General features: G+C 41.6%; 1 protein-coding gene across 1 annotated transcript; it reads right to left on the reverse strand.

The window, feature by feature from the left end:
• Positions 1–328: 328 nt before the first annotated feature.
• mfsd2ab (MFSD2 lysolipid transporter A, lysophospholipid b) lies at positions 329–17,418 on the reverse strand. The gene is made up of 14 exons (XM_032580906.1): positions 17,329–17,418; positions 13,605–13,730; positions 12,910–13,034; positions 8,801–8,924; positions 7,147–7,225; positions 6,896–7,038; positions 6,658–6,745; positions 6,215–6,333; positions 5,434–5,517; positions 3,938–4,021; positions 3,724–3,836; positions 3,470–3,613; positions 2,177–2,353; positions 329–1,824 (listed from the first exon to the last, which is right to left on the reverse strand). The coding sequence occupies exons 1-14, from the start codon at positions 17,416–17,418 to the stop codon at positions 1,773–1,775; spliced, it is 1,548 nt and encodes a 515-aa protein (XP_032436797.1). The 3' UTR covers positions 329–1,772.
• Positions 17,419–18,540: the final 1,122 nt, after the last annotated feature.

The raw sequence follows: 18,540 nt of genomic DNA on the forward strand, positions 1-18,540 counted from the left end.
ACAATATTTACACATGAACAGGAGGCGGCGTCGCCGAGGCCTGCGTGTCCCCAATGTTGGACCGAAGCGCACACATTTTGCCAACAGCCTCGGTCGTGAGACGCACGAGTAAAAACACTACGCAGAACCAAACATTTACAGGATGTACAATAACTACAATTTCAGTGAGTGACGATGGCACGTACAGTATCGTTCGGAAGAGATGGAGGAAGAGGTTAATGCATTTAAAAGAAAATTTTTTAAAAATCACTATGGCAACTTGGTTGTCACGTTCAAGATGTAACAGTATGTATAACATATGACACTACATATAAACATTTCCATACCGGTAGATATGAAACATGTCAGTCCTCGAGTTTTTTTTTTTTTTTTCACTTTTGGAGAACTGAGGTGATCGCAAAGTGTCCTGGTTGTTTCAATAAACAATATTTAAAGATTCAAGGAAAAAAACAAAAAAAAACACTCACTGCTCTGTCTTTTACACTCATTTTTCCAATCAAAACTGTGTGTGTTCCCTTTTTTTTTAATACATACAGTGTTGTAGAAGAGGTAAGAGTACCGGTAGTAATAGAAAAAAAAAAAAAGTCCACACACTCCTGTTGTAACGGCAGGAATTTACGATGTAAAGGTGAATCGTTTCATAATCTTATCCGGCATATTTTCTGTCTTTCTTTTTTCTTTTACTGCTCTTTTAACAGGAGATTACAAACTTTTTATTTACTGTAAGATTGTAGTAATGGCAGCATCCACTGAAAGATGCACGGGTCACACAAAAAATAAAAAACTGAACAAAAACCTCTGCAGCTTCTGTTAGCGCGACTGTACAGAACCTTAAATAGGTTTTAAATGCTGCGAGGAGGAGGACTGTGAAAATCACATTAATAAATATTTAAATTAATATTTAAACATATGTGCTAGCTGTCGTCGAGGTTTCGCTCCAGGTTTCCAGGAATTAAAGCGTTAAGAAATGGCACGGTCATCAGCAGCTGTTATAAATTAAAAAACAAAACAAAACAAAAAAAACATTTGACTGGAGAAACTGTGCAGTTTTTCTTTGTTTGTGCGCACACTCGCCGCGCTCACGCGACGCGAACGTTTGATCCGTTTTTGTAAACTACGATGAGATATTCAGTGAGCGATTGGCACTCGTCGTCGGTTTGTGTTTTTTTTTTGTTTTTTTTCAAATTTTGCCTCTGCAATCTGAGTGAAATTCAGGCAAAAAAACACAAAATTACAAAATGGCAGTTTCTTCCGATGTTTGAAAGTCCACTGTGACGTCATTTCCAGCGCAGTGCTAAAGGTCGTTACTGTTCAGTGTCGCACGTACAAAAGCACCATTAATGCAAAGTTTACCCCTCCCGCCCTCCTTCTTTTTTTACATTTTTTTTTTTGTGCAATTTCATTTAGACACCGACCTTTAAAAGGAAAAAAAAGTTTCTCACTTTGTACTCGATAGTAGCATGTCGTACAAAAAGGTAAGGCTTTTGGCGAGGCGTCGAAAGTCACACCAGGAAAACATCGCGGATATAAAAAAAAAAAAAAAAAATTAAAATGGAGGAGCGGGATGTTTTGGGAAAGGCCAGCGCGGCTCATACGGTTTGTACTTGGATCTTCAGCAGCAGCAGCAGCAGCAGCAGAGTTGGTCGGACGATGCGGACATTTGTGCGATCCTACGGGCACAGAAAGGTCCGGGTCCTGGTCCGTTGGTCCCGCCCAGTGCAAAATGCCAGCCGGCCAACAGATTGGTCCGGAAGTTGCTTCCAGAAGACGCGCTAGATCATTTCCGTCACCTCCGTGGAGTCCGACTCCGAGTCCGCCTCGTCCCTGCAGCGGGGGGAGAATTGTTTTTGTTCAAACGTGTTGAAATGACGACACGTTTTAGGGACGCACCGATGTGAACACTTGGGCTGACGTCGATATCTACCAATATTTTAATACAGTTTCGACACTTTGGGGAAAAAAAAAAAAAAGAACAGACGACAACATGATAAAAAAAAAAAAAAAATCTGTTGGTATTTTTCAGACCGATACAGATATGTTAAAAAAAAAATAAAAATACTAATATCAGCAGACAACGGTGTTAGAGTTGTCGTATTGTTCATCCTTGGAAAATTATTTAGTATCTTTACATAAAAAAAGAGAACAGTTTCCATGGCAACTGTCCAAGACATCTTACCTCAGCTCTTGTAGGATCTTGCGGTTGCCCTGCCTCCTCTCCTCGGTGATGGGGTACGTGTACAGGATTCCCAGGCCGATAAAGATGAGGGCGATGGGGGCGGCCGAAACCAACAGCTTCAAGGTCAGGTCCACTTCCTTAGGCTGGGAGCAGCCTCTGGTGATGTATCCAGCAAAGCTAAAAACGGGTAACAAAAAAAACGGTTATGCATCAGAAACAAACCTTCGCAGCGAATCAACTGAATCAGAGAAGTGAAGAGCAGAAAGTTAGCCATCCGTCATTGGGATTTGGCTGATCTGACTGGATTTAGACTTTTGATTAGAAACTGACGCATCTCCCTTGAAGGCCTGGCAGAGTCGCTATGCTTTCAACATGCCGTCGTTTTCCCACATTCAATTTTCTGGATTTTTTTTAAAACTGTGTGTGTTTTCTGCACATTTTCTGAAAAATTACCTGATTTCACTCCATTTTTATTGCCACAAATCAAGAAACGACAATGACTGAGGTGCTTTTTTTTATCGTCAGGGAAGCAAAGGCATATTTCGCTCTTTTTGGCATCTGGACAAATTTAGATGCGTCAAAATTAGAGGTGCACAGACGAATCGGCCCAGATTTCCTTCATCTTGGGATACGAAAAAAAATAATAAATACAAATAAAAACTGATCTTATCCACCTCCAAAGTCTGAACATAAACCATGTCTGGTTAACAATTCCCACCTTCACTTTTGCCAACTTTTTAGACCAAGAAAAAAAAAAAAGAATATCTGTATTAGGGTGATCGGCCAGAAAACTCCAATCGGTGCACCGCTACTTGTACTCTGTAATAATATTTATAAAATCTGGATGGACTTTAATCCAAATCCTTTAAATCACACCTTCACTTCACACACAGAAAACATATTTTTCAACGCAGCAAACTGTAAAAATCAACTTAAAAACCTATATATCCTTAAGCAATTCAGACTAAGAGTTTCATTTTTAGACATTCGAAAAGAAATTCTCCGATTTCCAATTTTCCACATTAAGAAATAATCAAATCATATTCCATTATTTTTAGGACTGCAGGAGAACCGTGACGTTTTAAAAGCATTTATGTTGCCGTTTCTAGTTAGACTGTTTGGTTCAAGTTGGGGGGGAAAAAAAAAAGAAAACATGGGGGGGAAAAAAAATGTCCCTAAAGTGACTCCGTATATTTTAGTTTGCATTTTGTAAATCCAAGCCTGTGCCTGGTCCAGAATAGTTTAGAATGTGCAGTTGTTATTTTATTTTATTTTTTGAGTGTGAGCTCTTACTCTAAACTCAGCGTGGAAACGCCTAGCGAGATGCCAGAGGCGAACTTAGTGAAGAAAACGTAGAAGGAATAAAAGATGGCTTCGTGTCCCGTGGAGTCCGGGTTCTGGACCTGGAAATCGTCAACGACGTCGGGCAGCATGGACCTGAGGAGGAGAACAAAAACCCGGTTCGTAAAAGCTGCCCGCAAAGTGCCAGAATAAAAAAAAATAAATAAAAAAAATCCAGATCAGGGGTTAGCGTTGGGAGGTTTTACCAGGGCAGCAGGAAGGCTGCAGCCACCGCCACGCCGGAGGCAAAAGACACGAAGTAGGTGATGATGAGGTTTCTCGGTACGCACACCACCATGATCATGAAGGGAACGGCAGACTGTGAGGAAGAAGGGGAAAAAAAATAAATAATCACAGGGTTAATCAGAATTCCAAAATTTTACTAGCAACACCAGATCTGGAGAGGAAGCGCAGCTTTACCAAGGATCCGACGTAAGCTGCCGTTTTCTTCCCGAAGCGAGTCAGGAACCACTGCCAGAACGGGATGGCCAGCGTAGCGGAGATCTGCACAGGGAGGAAAAGAAAGAAAGAAAGAAAAAAAACCATCAATATATTTGCAAATAAGAGCTCAACATTCCAACTGATGGCCTTCAGTTGTGTCCCTGCAGCTATTTTACCAGAAACGCCCAATATAATAAGGCTCCAACGAAAGCAAATATGAGCCGCTTCCTGACCCAGCTGGACATCTTCATGAGTGAGCAGGAAAAAAAAAAAAGGTAATTGTGCAGGAGTAGTTTTCCACCATGTTTTTGGGGGTTTTATCTGCTTCTTCCAGAGGAATCAAACACACTTGTCAGCCACCTAGGTTTTTATCATGTAAACACGCCGACCCAAGTCAATTCAAGCTAAATTAAAACTTTTTTTTTTTTTCTTTTTTTTTTAAATGCTGAAAATCACAGTGGAATCTCCTGGAGAAGAATCCAAAAAGCCCCCAATTAAAAATGCTAAATAATTTATAGTAAAGCCTTCATTTTTGGGGTATTTTAAACAAGTATATCGTCATGAAACTCATTTAAGAATAGCTCATCTCAAAAAAATGCATATAAAAAATAATTAAGGGAAGTGTTTATCGGCATCGACTCCATTTGCAGGTGGGTCAAATTTGCAGACAAATAAACCGACTCCAAGGGCCACAAACGGCCCTCGGCCCTCAGTTTGGACACCAGTGCTATAGAAAATCCATTGTGAAACTTTGAATAGAAGATCTACGTCCAATTTGAGTAACTCTGAATGTTGCAGTGAAGAATTGGCAATAAGTTTGAGGGTTTTTTTTTTTTTAAATGTCTGGTCATGTCACAACCAGAATGATGTGAATATTTTTTCCAAGACATGAACGTCCCGACTCTGTAATCCCGTCGGATTAGCCAGACATTTTCACTAAAATGACAGAAGGTAGGGATTAGGACGTCTTAGTGCTGATTATAGAAAATTTCATGTGGGGTTAGTTTCTTTTTTTTTTTTTTTTTATATCGCTTCACTAAATGTAATGTACTTACATTAAAGTGGCTTTGTAATCCTTTCCATAAAGTAAAAGCTTAAAGTAATCTTTTCGCCCTCGCTGACCTGGACTCGTTTGGCCCCGCCGCTTGTGATGTCAAATAAAAAGGTCGGGATCCGCCGACTCGATTCTCAGGTTTATATCAAACTGGGGGAACAAAGGCGAGAGAAGAATGTGGCTCCCTGACCGTCTGTGGGAACGGCGCGGCATTCAGAGGCAGAGGCGCCTTGAGTTACAGAAAGGTCCAGCCAGGAGAAACTGTTTTATGTCCGACCACAGAGCCGGCCTTGTACCGGACACGATTTATGTCCTCGCCTCGGGCAGGGAGAGCTTTTTGTTCCGCGAAAAACGGACCCGTCGCGGGTTCCGTCCCGTCTGAAAACGCCACCTGTCCGTGTGAAGGCGTGCGAGCGCTCACCATGATGACCAGCAGGATGTTGTGGAAGTCCTTCCTGAATCCCAACGTGGCGCTGCAGAAGAGAGCGAAGTTTCCCTCCAGGAGCTGAAAAAAAAAAGAAACAATGCTCGCTAAGTCACGTTTTTATAAAAAAAACACACGCGTCTGTGATAGCGTGTAGCATGATGAATAAATCCAAATATGTTTGTAATAGAATAATATGAAAAGTTTAAACCCCTTGTATTAAAATGCCAACAAGTCGATGCATTCGAGAACTTTTTTCCTCTTTTAATTTGACTTTTAACCAAAACAAAACAAAACCAGCTTTTTAACAAGTGAAAATTAAAAAATTTGTCTTATGCTGCTTCAGATCACCAATTCTGATTTTTTATTTTTTTTTCGTCTGAAAAGTCAGTAAATATAGCGACATGGTTGCTAAGTTGGCAACAGCGATTGGAATGTTTTGCCAGTATCCCAAAATTAGGAAAATCAGAACCATATTTACCGTTTTATAACTCCAAAAAGTACAACTATAACCTCACATCGTGAAGCATGGTGTTGGCAGCATTATGCTTTGGGCTATCGCGATGTCCAGCTGGCTGTAGTAAACTTGAGAACATTTCTAACATTTCTCTTACACCAAGAGGAATCAAGTTGCAGCATGACAGCAACCTGATCCAAATCGATTCCCACGTTCGGGCGTGGAGACTTTTACTTTTGTGTGCGACGTGACAAGGTGGAAAAGGTTCTGAAATGATTTGTTTCCCCTCCCCCTGGGTTTTTCACGTGGGTCGGTACGCACCATGAAAGCCAGCGAGGTGAAGAGGAAGCCCATGACCAGCTTGGCGTACGGCCCGTACCCCATCACCATCTTGATGCCCTGTAGGAAGGGCATCGGCTTCGATTTGATCCCCACAGCCTCTGAAAAACACACAAAGAAAAACAGCATTCAGTAAAACATTACTAATTAAATCTGATGCCTACGTCAGAAATCACCCTCTCTCTGATTCTTCACGCATTTTTCCCCCACATCAAGCCGTCTTCAAAGCTCATCACTTACTGGACAAACCCGCTTTGTGAGGCTCTTTACGCCTCACAAGGCTTTCAGTTTAAAACCACAGCTGGCTGAGCCCTTGTTCTCACGCGCGAGTCAGCCCACAGAGTCAGGCCACATCCGAGGCTTCCTATTGGCCAATCAGCTGATGTGACCGAGCGAGAGCTGATGTGAACGGAGTCGGCGCTCACCGTGTTCCCTCACGCCGCTGAACAGGACGACGGCGCACAGGATGTACATGGAGCAGATGACGGCGGACGCGATCATGTACGCGTTCCTCTGCAACAGCAAGAGAAGAAGAGGAAATAAAGAAAAATGTTTGCGGATATTCGTCATTTCCAACCCAAATTTCACTTTGACTTCTGTTAAAGATTAAAAAAATAAAAAAAACGTAAGGAAAAAAAAAAAGTGTAAAGAGTATTTGTTTACCGTGTGCTGCAGGGAATGGTCGGAGATGTTGTGGCTCGGGGGAATGGAGGAGTTGGAGGACAGGCAGGGGGCGTGAGCGTTGCCCACGATCTGACCCTGGATGGCCGTGCCGAGGACGGTGCCCAGAACCTCCACCGTCATCCCTGATGGGACCAGCAGAACGCATCAAGTCAGGCCACCAGACGGAAAATCTGTTTTGTTTTTTTTAAGAGTTGAATAAAACGTTTCCCGCGTGCTGAGGTCGGACTTACTGTACGCCGTAGCGGAGTCCCTCTCCTTCTGCTCGGAGGTGATGAACATGGTGAGGGCAGAGTATGGCACATGGAAGCACTGGGGGTGGGGAGAACGATCAAATTGATGTTTATGACTCAAAAAAAAGAAGTATACTTCAACTTTCTTTGAAACAAAATTTTGGACAAAATTTGAGGAGGCGGCTACAATATGAGCTGAGCAAATTATTTACCAGCTTCTTTAGTGTTGCCTTCTAACAACACTAATCAGCTGTTATTAGAACCCTTCAGGGTTTCTGCAGGTTTCATCAATTCAAATATTAGACTTTTTTATACCATTAAGAGTAGCTGCGTTTCCGTTACAAATGTGCACAAGTCCTCGTCGATGTTACGCCAACGTCGAAAATGCACAATTGCGGCGTTTCCAATCACATAAGAAGCGCAATTAGACTCATACGTGAAAAAGTCTGTTGATGTGTTAAGTCGTCAAAATAAAAATACGCCTCGGCATCTTCCTCCTACCACTTCCTGTTCTGTTCTTTGTATTTTCCACCAGTAGTAAAATCTGGCTGTTGATCAAAGGTGCGAAAAAAGTGATTCAACTTTTTTGATACAACCGAAAAACTACCTCATCTTAGCGCAAAATGTTTTTAATCAAAAAAAGCTAGTTTTTTTGTTGTTGTTGTTGTTTTTTTCCCAAAACTGCCGTGTTTCCATTAAGGAAATGTATTTTCCTACTTCCAATTTGTGCAGTAATATGGTCATTGGAAATGCAGCTAGTGAAATTTAAGACCTATATTATGGCAGAAATTTGCAGAAGAAATTGCATATTTTGCAATGTTCTCTAACCCCCTTAGTGACAAGCCTTTTTTCACTTAACCATGAGAGACATACAAAAAGACTTAATTAGCAAAGTTTTTAGCAGCTAGTTAGCGTTAGCCTCAACCGCCTCGAGTTGTTTGGGCACGACTCAAACTTTTGCCTGACAGAAAAAACAACAACAAAAAAAAACCTGCTTCATGTAATATACAAGAATGACAAATTTTAAGACCCGTGATTAATACATCTAAGGCCAACTTACGTTTTAAAACTGAATTTAAGACATTTTAAGGCTTTACCCTTAGATACACTACTGACTTTTTAAGGATGCGCCGACACACTATCCCTCAAATGACGAGGGTTGAAACTTGGAAAACGTTCCAGACATGAAACGTCTGGAATGTCGAGGTCATTGACGGAACATTTCCTGCTCCATTTGGAGAGAGAAAAAGGTGAGTGTAGATTGCTCAATTCCTTCCTCTTTCCTTCTAAATCTGCAGCCCCGCCCCTCTCCGTGTTGAGCCACACCTGTCTTCTACGTCTGCTTTACGGAACAGGAAGCGGGCTGCTCATCCTGCTCGCTTAGAAATGCCTGAGGCCTTACCAAGCTTTGACGTGAAGTCAAACGCACACACAAGCATAATATGTTCCAAAGTCATTGTACTGAAATAAAAACATGCCCTCCTAATACAATGGAGTGATGACAGATTGACAGATACTTTAGTGGGGGTTTGTGTGCATATATATTTGGGGTCAGGGTCTGTAATTCTGACCCTGTAAGTAGTGTAGAAAAAGAATAAACAAAGACATTCAAAACACACAAAGTTTAGGACTCTGATCTGGGTTTGATACTTACTGTCTGCAGGGTCTGGAAGACGCAGTAGAAGAAAATATACCAGATGACTTTGCCGTGTTCAAAGGGGGGGACGTACCATATGAGGAAATAAGACATCACGGCAAAAGGCGTGGACAGTAAGATCCTGCAGATGGACGAAAAGAGAGAACAACATCAGAGACTGAAGATGAGACGAAGCAGAAAAACACATTTATTCATTTCGAACAGATGATAAAAAGTAAGAACAGAAAACTAAGTTAAATAGTCTTGAATTTTGCACACTTTAATTGAAAAGAAGCAGGCAGAAGAGCAAAGATCTTGTGATTTCCTTTTTGTGCAGCTTTTTTTTTAAGCTGGCTCCTATTCTTACTTTGTTTGAGCTCATAGTTTAATCACTTCCATAGATCTACCGCACACACTGATATACAGACACTCTTGTTGGTTGTTCTGATACATCTTTTTTTTTTTTTATTTCCTTCTCTTAAATTATAACTCCACTCTCTGTCACTAAACATTTTTTGAATATTGTGTGGGAGTTGACAGTTTCTTACTGTGAACATAAATGGTAGCGTTTTGAGTTTTACACGTCACTGAATTTCAGTATATCTGATTTAAAAAAATAAATAAATAAATAAAAATGGATTTGTGCCAACAGCGCTGATAGTTATGCATGGTGATGTTAGAGGCCCTAATCAAGGCCAATCATTGATAAAGACGCTACAGACCCTTTTATTATTATTTAAAATATTGTTTTGCAATATGTGCTCTCTCACACAGTGTGACGTCACCTCTGCTACTTACATAAACATCAACAAACAAGCAGGGGGAAAAAAAGCCCGAAAAAAAAATCTACTATTACAGAAGGTTCATGTAAAATCAGAACTGGAAGAACCACCAGAGATTGGACATCAGCTGGTAAGCTCCGACTGGTCCGTCTCTGGTGGTGTGACCTTCGGGTATGGCCTGATCTCAGGGTTACATTTGGTTAAAAAAAAGAAGAATGCGGCTACACAACATGTTGTACGGAAGATCTCCTGGATCTTTCTTTCCAGGAAAAAAAAAGATCCAGGAAATCTCGTTTAAAGAAAAAAAAGTGGGCCAACCAGCACTCTTAACACTTGCACTCTCTGGAATGTAACAGAGAAGGAAATGAACTCGTCATTCTAAAATATCGACGGGAATACCAAAGCAAGATGTGAAGTCATGTGCATGTCAAGACGATCAATCATTAATGTATATAAACAAAGCGACACGCCCCCGATTCCTTTCACGGAGTCGCTGGCGAGGATCCAAACAAATCCTGCCTCTCATTATTTCTAATGTAGCTCTGAGGCACAGTGGGGGGTGGGGGGGGGGGGGGGGGGGGTATTTTGCTCTACTTATTGTGTGATGTCATTAACTGGAACCTAGTGAGAAAAGACAGGCAAGTCACGGCGGCATCAAAGATAAATGCATCTCACACAGGATCAAGCATGATGTCTAGTTTTGTTTTTTTTTGTCCTCAGCAGAAAACACTACTGTATTAATGACATTGTCTTGTATCTTACCAACAGATACCAGACTTTTCAACACTTGCACACTCAGTGACCCTGCAGAACGGAGCCGACAGCTTAGCCTATATTAGCGCTAACCTGATGCCGCGGCTGGAAGCATATTATTAGCTTTGCTGATTGGGGGGAAACGCCACTTTAACTGACAGACCACTCAACAAGTGACAGCTTTTTAAAAAAAATAACCTGGCCACACAGAACTGCCTGAACTTGTTTTAATTCAGGTTCATGGTTTTAGGGTGTGTCACTGTAGCAATAATTGGCCAAACATTCTGGTTCTCAAGCGGCGGCTTGTTGACTTAATGCTTTAAAGACATTTTAGAAATGTTAAAAGTGCTCATAAATGCCTCAGTGGTGAGGCAGAAAAGCCACTTATTGACCTTCCACAACATTTTATTTATTTTAAAACTTGCTCACTTGTAACCCTGCTGCAACAGAGAGCCTCATTCTGAAATCTGAACTGGAGTAACCTTCTGGATTCCTCAACCAATCTTTAAAAAAAAAAAAAGAAAAATTCCACAGGTCTGTGAGCTGCTACGCGATTGGCCCAGACAGGTGGTGTGTTCTCAGCTAGACCAATGAGAAGCTGCCTCCATTCCCCTCCCCGCCCCCTTCACAATGGAGCCCGCTTCCTCCCGTGTCTCGCGTGCTTCGCTCATCTGTACTACCGAGCCGAGCCGGGGGACAATGTGACCCAACATGCCGACCATTCCTCCTCCACCCACTCCCAGAACATTTCCCCACCCACCTCCTCCTTCTCTTCCCCCCCAATGACGAAATAAAAAGTGGAGGAAACGCGTCTCGCCTCGTCACGTCAGCATCCTGAGTGACCTGGTTTTAAAACGTGCTTAACGGTTTAGCTAATCATGAGGACAGTTTGTTTTATTCCATCAAAAGTGAAGCGCGGCTGGAAGTTTAGATGCGATTTAAATGTTTAATGAATGAATTGATCCTTGTAGCTCAGGCAGGAAACCTCCACTTAATCTCTTTTTGTCATTACTGAATGAAAGCACACGCTCCTGTGTACTGAACACCTGAGGGAGAATAATGCATCTCCCTTTAGAGCTCGTTTGAAGATGTTAAGTTGGGACCACCGAGACGCTTCCTTTTTTAATCTTTTCCTCAGCTGGCTCGTTTCCATCCCCCTAACAATCACACTGCCATGTGCTGACAGGGAACTGACCAGCTCTTCTATAATCAGACCCTTCGCTGACACCCTACACCCCCTTCCCCTCAGTGTGTCAAATATGGCGACCAGATATGAAGGCCAACGTTTGCAGGAGACACTTTTGGACTTCTACAATACACACACACAAAAAAAATCAACTGAATTTGAAACAGACTCATGCCGTATGACTCAGTGTGATACTATTTACACATTTCATAGTTTATCACCAGAAAAAAACAAAGTTTCAAAGTTTGTAACGAGACAAAACGTGAGAAACAAAGGGTACCAACTGGTGTCATGACGTATTAATGTTGTCAGATAACACTTTAGAGTAGGAGTGTGTCAGTAGGGATACTTTCTGAAAAGTACATTGTGTACTTTGTAAGAGAGAGAGAAAAAGAAGGGCAAGTTCTGCATCAGGTGGGAGCAGGGGCGTGCACAGATATTTTTTGGGAGGGTGGCAGGAGCTCATATGGGGAAAAAAAAACCAAACAAAAGAGGACTGTTTTAGTGGTATGAAATTTATACAGGCACAGCTTAAACATCATGTACTTCTACCAATATTCTGTCTGATGCAGATGTTTAATAAAGTTCACCCAAAAAATGTTTTAATCATACTAAAAAAAAATTAAAAAACAATTTCAAAAGGGCACTTTTTTATCTAGAAGAAAAATGGTAGGTAAGAAATACAAAAATTACAAAAAATGTTGGGCAATAAATAATATAGGTTTTTAAATATAGACACGATGTCCTGGGCTACAAATAATAATAATCTATATATAAAAAAAACAATTTCAGAAGGGCACATTTTTTTGTCCAGATGAAAAAGGGTAGGTAAAGTAGCTGGTGTCCATCTATCCACGATCCTGCATAGGAGTTATATTTGGCAGAATCATGCAAAGGATCTTGCAGTTGGAAGAGTGCGAGAGAACGTTTCTGCAGAAGCTCGATTTGTTTAGGCTCAACACCCAACAGCTTTGTTTGTTGTTCATACCTCCCGAAATCTATTCCGGATTCTTCCAGTGAAATGTTAATCACTCCACTGGATAAATAGAAAGAGAAAATAGAGCAGGAGGAAAGAGAAGACAAATGTGCAAAGCAGTGCAATGAGGAAGAGGCAGATTATGCCTCATAGTAACCTCTCTCCTAACGATGACTCAGGCACTTCAAGCCCCGCCCCCAAACAATGACACGTGTCCAGTCTGGCTGGAAATCTTCCATTCACTTACTGGGCCGCCCCACCACTCCAGTAAGCTGCTTCAGTACCAAATATGTGATAACAAGTGAAGTTATGTAACCGGGCCTCATCAGGAGGGGGTCGCATTTGGCAGGGTCCCAACTTCCACAGAGGTCTACCGAAAAGTCTCAGCAGGAGAAGCATAGTTTCGTATAAAAAACAAAAACAGGCGTACCAGGGCATCATCCGTCCGACACGAGTCCACGGGCTCCGGGAGACCAGAAAGCCCACCGTGGGGTCCGTCACGGCGTCCCACGCTCGGCCGACGAACAGGATGATTGAGGCGTAGAAGGGATCCAACTGCAAGGAAGAAACTGTCAGCACTTTCACTGTAGATGTTTTACAGGTACTGTAAAGGTTCCAGGTCAGATGAAAACATCTCAAACCGCTCCTGTAAAGTTGAACAGCAGCAGTAAAACAGTAAAAAAAATATATATATATATATAACTGTAAACTTTATATGGCAACAGTTAGCAGGAGAAGGAGGCCTTTCGACTCCTGACTGTACGATCTGCGCCACGCCGTGTCACCCAAAGGGGGCCCCGTAACGAGCCGCCTTGGACGGCCGACAAAGACAAAACCCAGCAACGCCTCGGGCTCAACGGGGGCTTATTGTGGCCTGAGCCATCAGATTAGTGAAAGAGTGAAAGAGCCTATTAAACTAAGACCCTCCTCATTGGCCTGGCTTTGTTCCCCACCTCCAAAATATTTATAGAACAAGCACCCCACACATTAATCCTTTCAGATACAGTAGAGCCTAATCACAAAGCCAATAATGTCAGCAAGTTAGAAACCTTTTCTTCTAGTTACAATCCCCGTCGTATTACGAACAGACTTTCTTTTTAAACTGTGAAGTTTTAGGTCACTTACCTGAGCTACGTCGAGTAGGTAGAGCTGCAGGAAGAAGCCCAGAGCACATCCTGTGATCTGGTAGGGCGCGCCGCCGATTGCATAGCAGATCTTGTTGCAGACCGACAACCTGGTCCTCTGCTCATGCTGGGGAGGGAAAAACAAACAAACAAACAAAAAAAAGAGGCTTGATTAACCCAGTAAACACTTTTTGTGAAAAAGTATTGTGTGCAGCAACAAGTTGGGAAGAGCTGCTCCAGTATTTTCTCTGTAATTCTTTGACTTATAGATGGCAGTTTTGAATCCAGCAGAAAATTAAAGCTGTGAAAAATATACAGGAACGATTCTGCTGCTTTGATTTCGATGGTTCCTTATGCATAACAATGTGAAGGTGTTTCTACTTCTACTATTTTTTGGTCTGCCATTAACAGAAATTTAAATATTGCTTATCCATTTCTAGACTCGTTTTTTTTTTTTTTTCCCTTTTATGGCATGTGAATGGAGAAGTTACTAAATTACCGAAAAAAGTAAAAATGATACCATTTTTAATCAAAAGCTTGACAAGCTGCTAGTTGATTCAACTATAGACCAAAAATGTCAGAAACTCAGTTTTGAGCAGTATTTGCACCGATCACAATTTTTCATGAGAAAAATCAATCTTATCGCCTTCTCTCGTACATTTTGGCCGATTGTCGATCTCCCAAAACTAAGGAAATCTGGGCCGATTTATCGAACAGACGATTTATCGGTGCACCCCTTGCAATTTGATAATTGGTCTACTCTGATCCGTCAACCGACCGCTGCATCTTAAATAAATGTATCATGATGTCAATGGAGGTTCATTTTTAAAGTCAATGAAAGATGAACATTCAAGGAACCTTCCAGGTTTCGTTTAAACGCCCAGCTTCAGCACGCCCAAACCTCTGGAGTCATTTTCTGAGCTTCCCCCCTCCGTTTCTTTCTAAACTCCTTAACTCGTCAGCGTCGCCACTCTCTCACCGCTCAGAATTGGGACGGAGAAACATGTTTGCAAGAGTCTCATAAGAAATTTGGCCCAAATCTTTAATCACCGCAGAGTCCTAGAAGAACAAGAGAGTTCCCGCTGGCCAGAAGAAACAGTAAGCACGGAGCAGCCGGCCGCGAGGAAACAACCGAGCTTGGATTCCCCAACAAGCGCCAATTCTTCTTCATTTTCTCCACCGTCGACGTAATTGACACTTCAACAGACAGGATTGTAAACACTGTCTCATGACAGCACACAAACCGAGGCGACTAGTGTCGGCCGGGGCACGACAACGTCGCTGTTGTCGGTCATGTCAGGAGCTGCCAGGGCAACAGGACCTTGGCAGCAGTCTGGACTGACTTAATAGCCCAAAGCGGGGAGAAGGGGAGCGCTGCCAGTTTGACCACAGAAAGCGAGGTGAGAGCACACCCTATTCCTGACCAATTGGAGCGCCGGGATCAACAAAGCTGCCGCTGGGGCCAGTCGAAATGAACCCGCGTGATACCATCTATGTATGAAAATGTTTCCTAAACCACACAGGTATATTTCCACCACTCCTTGTTCCACGTGTGTCACTAGTGTGGACGAAATACTTGGCATAAAAACAATACATAGCATGACAACGCTGCGTCTCGAAGTGAGTAAATGGGCTTCTCCCTTGTTGATGCACTCAACTGCGCTTTGTTTAGGCCACGAATGCCCTCTTTCTCAACAAAAGCGATCCCTGTGACAAGAAGTGAGATTTTATTCACCGTGGCAGAAGCAAAACTTGATTTTCTGTCCTTCACCTTGCTCAATTGGGCCACACCTTGTTCGATCTGAATGCAAAAGAATTGTGCACCTTCCTGTTCCTCCACGTGTCACTTCTGGTGCTCATTCAGGTGTCCTCGCTTAGCTTTGCTGCCACACTGGTTAATATGGCAACATTGTTGCAATGAGGGAGAATAAACAAATACATGAAAATAAAAAACAAACAAAAAAAAAAAATGAACCGATCACCCAGAGATCGGCATCTGACAATTTTTCCCATGACAAGTTTGTTTTTTTTATTCAAATCAGATTAAACGTCAGCTGATTTGATGCATAAAGGGTGATCAAATAGGGGTGTAATTGTTTTATATCTAGATAAATTCTAAGCCAATGCATAAAGGAATATGTATCACATTTTTCCCTCATTCAACAATCAGGTTTTTCCTAGCCGATACCGATATCTGGGTTTTTTTTAGACATGCCCATTCTGATTTTGACAAGTTCTGATATTTTTCTTTTAACAAATTGAACACACAGCAGACGTAAATACGAGCTGTTGACCACCTTATAAACCCGCAGTTTTAACAGAACAGAAGAAGAATTACAAGATTATTCCCCACGGAAGCACCAGAACATATATCCTCCATCTTTATTATCTTCTTTATGCACTCTGGGATGTTCCTGGGACGCAGTAAAACACAAGCTGACGTTTCATAAGTTCTAGTTTGATCTGAAATACATAAGTTATTAACTGAGTAATGTGATGAAGGGGTGACACAAGGAGAAGCTTTATAACACTACTTACAGAGCCTCGATGTCAGCTCACTGGCTGTAAACAGCACACATCAGTGCTGCTGCTACATGCTACTACTGTGCTCTGATAAGAGGAATTACGTGGGGAAAAGAGGAGGAGGGGCTTTCCAAACAAAGTCGCTATGAATTAGGTTAGTTGTGATTTCCAGCCTCTCGGTTTTGTTTGAGTACAGATAGAGAAGGTCGGGGACTTTTGACTGGCTCAGCTGTTTCTGACACGTCACCTTGACGGACGCTTCCTGTTGCGTTCAGGGCGATGGAAGATATGAATATTTTCCCAAGATTACTATGGAATTTCAATTAGTTGTTGAGGTTATGTTGCAAAGTAGACAGACAAGCCCATACAGACTTTAGTCACACCCTTCTATCCCCCTATGGCAGTAGAGTTGGAGCCTAAGGCAAAGTTTCATCCTATTTTCGAACAGTAATTCAAAATTATTGTCGCGTTATTCCTGAACTGAACATGTTGCTCGACGACCGATTTTATCGTATTTTCAGCTGGGTAATTTTACTGAAATTAAAATGTTATTTTCTTACCGACACATTTTGATGCACGTGACAAATTAACTGCTAAGATGGCTGTGAAATGTATGAAATAACACGAATGTAGCCCCGGTCGTGAACATTTTTCGAGGTTTACATTTAGTTTTGATGGCTTATTTGAGAGCAGAGGGGGAGGAAAAAAAAAATACATAACGTGCAAATGTAAAAAAAAAATTAAAGCTTCATTTGCGCGTGATTCCTTTAAACGAGATTAGCATATTTTAAATATTAAGAGGACATGCTGACGAGAGAAAAAGAAGACAGGGCGGGAGGCACGCGTGGGCTTGTGTCGGGTTTTTTTTCAATTGAATTGATAATGTTTGCTTCCATACACCTATTATATCTTTTATTTCATTCATTTTATGCAGTTCTGGGGTAATAGTGAGCCATATTTTGCTAAACCAATGTATAAAAGAGATCAAAGTGAGCGTCGCGCGCCCCTTCTCGGCTAACGTAAGTGATTCACTCCTTTGAAACGTCAGCTTGCCGGGTGTGTGCTCCATTCAATCCGGCTTTCAACTCTCACTCCTGAAAACGTGCCTCATTCCGCTTTAATGCGAAATAATATATAGGATTTAAAAAATAAAAAAAAAAACCCTCCAAAGCAAGATTGGTAAAAATAAAAATTTCTCTTACCTTTCTTGAGAGCTTGATAGAATCCGAGCTGACCGACTTGTTTAATAAACTGGCATTGGAGTATTGTTCAGCTCCTTCTCCTTTGGCCATCGCAAAACAAAAACGGGGGAAGTGGGGGGACGGAGGGGGGAGATGAAAACAGCAGGTAGCTTCGTTGAACTTGGCCCAAAATAAAACCAAAAAGGTCTGAGCCACCGCGCCTGTAGTATCCTCCCTCTACGACAAAATGTTTGCAAACTGAGGAGGACGAGAGGAGGGTGAAGGTACGGTAGTAATGTTAGAGCGCTCCCTCTCTCTCACTGGGACCCCGCCCCCGGTTTGAAACGCGCTATTCACCCCACATCTAGCCCCGCCCACTCAGGCGGAGACTCCTGCAACGAGGTGATAAGGCGAGTACTTACTCATTTCTCCAGGAACTCTTCTATCGAGAAGTGTAAACACAATGTTGCGTAAACCATGCATGCGTAAAATAATCTTCTATTATCCTAGTTTCTCATTTTCAGTTTGATTTTTTTTTTTTTTTTAAATCAAATAAAAACATTGTTATTATTATTATTTCTACTCCTTTGACACAATTATGGTAAATTGAAAGCAAAAACATTCTCTCTAGCCTTAGGTTTGGGTTGAGTTTTCATGTTGAGATCAGTCCCAGTTTGCTTGAAGTCTTTTTTTCCCCCCCTGGTTTTTGATGTGGTGGTAAAAAAAAAATTATGTACAGTGTGTCACCGTTTTTCCTTACTCGGACATGTAAAGTCTGAAGAATTCACTGGGTTTATGTTAGCCTACGCAGAAACAAACAGATTTTTGTCTAAAGACAATAAGCTTTTGTTTAGTAGAGAAAAATCTGCTGGTTGCATATACTGTATATCATATACAATGTCATCAGCCAGTCACAACTGTTCAGATCGCAATTAGCATGCACCTCTATAAATTTAAAGGATCCTCTACTGAGCACTTTATTAAAACAAAATATAGTTTAATTGTGTGAACAAAAAAATAGTAGAAGCCAGTCTTCTAGAAATAAATTTCGTGTTTTGCACATTTGCAGTTTTGGTTTATGCGCGACTTTTTCAGGCGTAAAATGGCATGCATATCATTTTGTAATATTGTAGCCTGTTATTTACAATAAAAACAGAACTTTTCACATGTTAAAACCAGAGAAATGTTCAAATTCTTCAATTTTGCTTCAACTATAGCTCACGCTCCTTCTTC

The sequence above is a fragment of the Xiphophorus hellerii genome, chromosome 13 (assembly GCF_003331165.1).
Source record: "Xiphophorus hellerii strain 12219 chromosome 13, Xiphophorus_hellerii-4.1, whole genome shotgun sequence".
NCBI classification, from domain to species: Eukaryota; Metazoa; Chordata; class Actinopteri; order Cyprinodontiformes; family Poeciliidae; genus Xiphophorus; species Xiphophorus hellerii.